This window comes from Mizuhopecten yessoensis, unplaced genomic scaffold, assembly GCF_002113885.1.
Source record: "Mizuhopecten yessoensis strain PY_sf001 unplaced genomic scaffold, ASM211388v2 hete_36175078, whole genome shotgun sequence".
Lineage (NCBI taxonomy): Eukaryota > Metazoa > Mollusca > Bivalvia > Pectinida > Pectinidae > Mizuhopecten > Mizuhopecten yessoensis.
This window is the reverse complement of record NW_018485445.1, coordinates 1-5,275: the sequence shown is the minus strand read 5'-3', so window position 1 is coordinate 5,275 and position 5,275 is coordinate 1. Positions and strand designations below refer to the sequence as shown.

The window sequence follows — 5,275 nt, the reverse complement described above, 5'->3', positions numbered from 1 at the left end:
GTGTTAGACTTTTAGACTTAAACATGGTCAATCTGCAGATCTGCGCATAAATATACACCTAAAATTCTTACGACAACACAATTGCTCATGTTGAATGATAAACAGTACATTTTTTAAGCATTAAAAACATTTGAACTCATATATACACATATATAAGTTAAAAACATATACATTATTTGTATTAGGGCCAAAAGAATGTAATGGAAATAGGATTTCGAATGAAATGACCTGGATCCAGTAACAAGTACATGTATAATTACATGTAGTAATATCATAGTCCTCTAACCACAACCTACAGAGCCCGTGAGATTTTTATATGTCTGATATATCAAAAAGTTTTCAGGCACACTCATTTCAATAAAGTTCCGCGTAAAACGGCATGATGATATTCTTGAAATTCAGACCTTTCCTTAATAACAGCTGTTATTCTATTCAAGAACTGACATTCTACTTTTAAAATTCAATTAAAGTGTAAAAGACAGAAGTAAAAGACATTTTTTTTTGTAAATTACAACTAACATCATCCTATTATGGTTATAAGGCAGACAATAATTTATAAGTCACCTGAAGTGTCCTTCTCTTGTTGTCCTCTGTGTGGATCCACGCTCGTAATGACAATTCACTGATGAATATTTCTGCTGCCTTGGCAAAAAGTACCGGGGCTTCTGCACTGATCATCTGTGGAGGCACAACATAAGGCATTTCAATGATTTCTGCAGTGTAAGGGAGATAACTCCCTCATTATTTATACCTAACATCCTAAAATTAAACGTCCTGTCCTTGTCAGTGGTCTTGAGTTATAATTACTGAAAATATTTTACGAATGTCTGTTCATCAGCTACACTCAGAGCTAAGGTTTAAAATGATAGACAGGTTGATATATAGGTAATGTGGGGAATTAGGATAACAAATAAGTGCCTCCCTGCCCATCTCCATATAAAATATATTCATTTATTATATAGAAAATCCTTTACAAACAAGTAGAATCATTTTATGATGCTCCGGTATGAGTTGACATCTTTGTTGATAAAATTTGTTTCAATAGTAAACAAAATATGTCTGTTGGGATATCCTCTAGAGCAGATATACATACAGTTAAAAAGTCTAACCTTTTAGTGACATGACTGAATAAAAAAAAAGGCAGACCTTATTGACAGACAGGTGGTTGGTATAAACAGGTGACCTGGTTTGGGTGCAGACTCACCTTAACATCCTCGTCCAGTTTCATTATCTTCTTAATTCTTGCGAGAGGAAGTTCTTGTTGCTTAAAGTCATCCTGTAAGGAAGTGGTAGCTATCATTTAGCTTGTTGGGATTATATCTGTTTCATATGCATGACAACTTGACAAGTTACTTGTTCATCTATCAGCCCGGTCTTATCTTAACAACTCTTGTCCACATAGCATATAGACAAAGACTTAAAAGTACAGATGATACCAGTAACTTTATTATCATGGTACAATGTCGCCATGCATGGCTCGATCATCCTATTTATTTCTTTTTGGTGTATTTTATTGACAAGATAGTTAAATGTTGAATTTTGCCTGTAAGTTGAACTGTATTCTAATAATTGCACTGGTGTATGAAACATTATTGAATACAATCAATATCTGATTATCAATAAGTATTTAGATAGAATGGTGGCTACGACTCTGTATTTAATCAGGAAGCTGTCGGGATCATTTTTCTATTTGGAAAAGAAGCCACTAAATCCTACTATGACCCATCTACGTTATCTTTGTAAAGTTAACACAAAGGATTATGTAAATCTGACCATTTTCAGATTGCGGATGTCCTGCATGGCTTTTGGCCAGAACTGTGTCAGCATCTGGGCGGCTTCTCCGCTGACCGCCACCGACCCTGCCCCAGGGGACTGACTAGCTGGGGACTGAAATGTAGGTTCAACAGACATCTCTCTGAAATATAAAGGATATATTTTTGAAATTTCACTAATTCTGAGTTTAAAAAATAAAAAAATCACGAATTAATATTCAATAAATACCAACAATGAAAGTAGAATTCTAGAATCATAAAAAAAGATTTAGTCTGGGTACAAAAAACATGTATCTGGATTTAGTCAAAAGACAATATCAAAGGAGCTATATAATACATAAATTATTTAATTAACTATTTCAAAGTTTCATTTATGGAAAAAGTGCATGTTTGCAAATGATTGTAGATGTGAATGTTAAATTTGATAGTATTAATATTGTAAACCAACTTAAATTTGCCTTATAACCTTGAAAAGTTTAGCAAATACCTTATGAAACATTGTTCAATCCAATTTTTGTCATCCTTAAATTAGATAGTAAACCTGAACTCTTAATTGGTTGCCTCATAATCATACAAATTCCTTGGAAAACAATTTATTCAATCTAATCTTTTGTCACAAGGACATGAAAAAGTGCTGATATGTGACACAGTGTTTATCTTGAAATTGTCTTAAGATTTGATTTCCTGGTTGTCAGTTGAAATAGGAACACTGAATTTACTGTCCCCGACATAAGGATATATTCTTTTCACTACTTCTGAAACTTGTTTCTAAATAAGTATAATGATGTTATATATTTGTGCTTTTAACTACCTGAATCTTTAAGGTACAAAGATGTTTGGGGCCACTTCCTCTGAAATGTTGGTAAATAAACCCAGAGTATATTCTTATCAAAGTAATTCCTACCTATTTGTTTTGAGCTAAACTTTTTGTTTTTGATGAAAAGATTTGCTTTATTTACGTACAATATGATCACTGTGGCAGTACATGAAAAATATAGTGTATGTTTTCAATATCAGTACAAAAATTAACTGAAGAAAATATTTGTATCTAAAAGGCTATAAGCCCTTCATTTTGATTCGATGATATTTAGAGGGTGTTCGTGTTGAAAAGTTGAAAATATTTAAATATTTATTGTACAATCAAAATATTTTGTAGTTTTAAACTTTGCTGTTTGTCCTAGCGCTTGTCAAGATCAACCTTAACCTAGCTAGATATGTAAACATTTTTTCATATCAAATCTTGTCGGAATGTTTGTCTCGTCATGCTGAAGGGTGTAATGATGTAATGGCGATCGCGACCGCCTCTAAACGCAGGTAATTAATGGCGTATCACTATAAACGTTCCTTCTTTTAAGACGAAACAATGTGATCTCAGCATCTCATTCTGCTGAATGACGACATGTGTTACACTATGTCTAGTTAGGCTTGTGTGATTTGTAAAATAGTTTTCATTCAGGGCCAACTGACGAATGAAACGATGTTCTTGAGACATCGGACCAATAAATTGGTCAGGAATCTACACCCAATCAACAGATCACTGCTGACCTACCCACCAATGAGAACAAAGAACAGCAGCGGATCACCTCAGTGCGGGAAAGTCCAATACGTCTGTCACAATCAAACGGATATGTTTATAAGCATATAGACTACAATCCTGCTAAGTATTGAACAGAAAAACAACTTACCAACCTTGTTGTTCGGAAAAAATGTCTTGAGGAAGTAAATATGGCGCTTATTCGTTCAATTGGTTTGACCTATTTATATTTTACGCTCTGCGCACACTCATAAAGTTACTTACTTCCGGTATTGGATTTCCGGACATTTATCTAACAACATCGGCTTAAAGATGCAGGTAAGATTTCTGTCTGAATACGATTATCATATGGTAGGATTAATTTGTACATACTTCTTAAGGACCCAGGTACAACCGTTGCTTTTTTTCAACACGGGGAAGAATAACTAATTTCTCGTCCAAAGACGAGACCTTATACAGAGAACGTCCTGTATCGATTCTTCAAACTATGAAATTAAACATTGTCTTCAAAAAAGGAAATCCAGAACTTTATTGTAGTTAATGTCTGATTGTAATTTGTATTTTGTAGAAAGAAGAGAAACAGCTGGAGCTTGCATTAGATGCACTTATACAGAGAGTGCAGGACTTGAAAAACTCTCTGGTTGCTTTTTTATCCAAGCTGGAAAATGAGTACCAAACAATGAGCTGGTACAAATATTATTTTTAGCTTTCAGTTACATGAACCACGGAATTAGATTGTTATCTAAGTCTTGACTTTTACTTGCTTGTAGCATTCCCCCTTTCACATAAAAAATGAAACGTAGAGTTATTTCCCTTGTCAGGGTATTCCCCTCTCAGGTGTTCAATGTTTGATTGTCCATTTGGCTTATTTGAAGCCCATAAGTTGGAGTCTTTAAGTTTAATGTACATTGTTGTGACTTGAAAAAAGTAATATTTTCAAACTTGATGATACCCTTTTTCTTTAAATCAAATATAAAATCTTAAAAAAATTGCTTTAGACATAATCTTTGCTTAACCTTTATAGTAACTTTAGATTAAGAATACGATAATAGGATAATATTTGAAGTCTTTAACAAATGACAATTTTAACATTTTAAAACATGTTGTAAAACATCATAAATTCTCACTGTTGGATGATGATGTTAATTTGCTGGTTTTCGTTGGTAGGCCTTCAGTACTAGATAACTTTGCCCTGTTGTCGGGACAGTTGAATTCCCTTGGAAAGCTTCTGAAGAGTGAAAAGGTGCCAATCCTTAGAAACCAGATCCTGCTGCCCCTGGCCCTGTCCCCAGACAGGGACCAAGAACTTGAGGTCAGTCCACAAGGGCATCAATGTGATAAACTACATTGTAACACTGTGATGCATGCTACAATGTTTTCTCACAATACATGACTTTATATCCAAGTTTTATTTGTCATCACCAAAAGTAATAGTTGACTGTTCTGAAGAGTTGCTCAAAGTCCTATATGGAGATGACGGACTGCTTTCCTTCCTGGTTGCATGATCATACTGGGGTATTAATGTTGACCCCATCCCCTTGAAGGATCTGACATTAAAAAAACGCTATTTGCTGCACGTATAAAACACACAGTTGTGATCTATATCTCTTCTGTTTGTACTCTTTTTGTATGTCTTCCCTGTCTATTTTAGGAACATTGTCTACTCATTGGTGATATATATGGCCTTACTATGTAGATTGTTCGTAAAACTATCTCATGTTATGGGACAGTATTTGTTAGAGCATACAAACTGCATATATATCTGTAGTTGTATCATCCCCACCCCAAAGTTATCATTCTCAGATGAAACAAACACCATTAAACTGTATTCAAACATGTCTTCAGAAACTAACAGAGAGGAGAGTGTTTGCATTCAACCATGAAGTTGTACCAGACTACTTGCGAACCAAGCCAGAACCTGACGTTGAGAAAAAGATCCAGGAGTCCAGTGTCAGAGCCACTATCAACA

General features: G+C 34.5%; 2 protein-coding genes across 2 annotated transcripts; one reads left to right on the top strand and one right to left on the bottom strand.

Moving 5' to 3' along the window:
* Positions 1 to 564: 564 nt before the first annotated feature.
* LOC110444794 (nuclear transcription factor Y subunit gamma-like) lies at positions 565 to 3,526 on the bottom strand (the record flags this gene model as incomplete). The annotated part of the gene is made up of 4 exons (XM_021489154.1): positions 3,458 to 3,526; positions 1,774 to 1,915; positions 1,205 to 1,276; positions 565 to 678 (listed from the first exon to the last, which is right to left on the bottom strand). Coding segments are annotated over exons 2-4 (324 nt in total), but the record flags the coding sequence as incomplete, so codon positions are not given.
* A 13-nt stretch (positions 3,527 to 3,539) lies between these two features.
* Positions 3,540 to 5,271, top strand: LOC110444796 (mediator of RNA polymerase II transcription subunit 8-B-like; the record flags this gene model as incomplete). The annotated part of the gene is made up of 4 exons (XM_021489155.1): positions 3,540 to 3,624; positions 3,875 to 3,993; positions 4,474 to 4,618; positions 5,152 to 5,271. Coding segments are annotated over exons 1-4 (390 nt in total), but the record flags the coding sequence as incomplete, so codon positions are not given.
* Between the last annotated feature and the right edge of the window lie 4 nt (positions 5,272 to 5,275).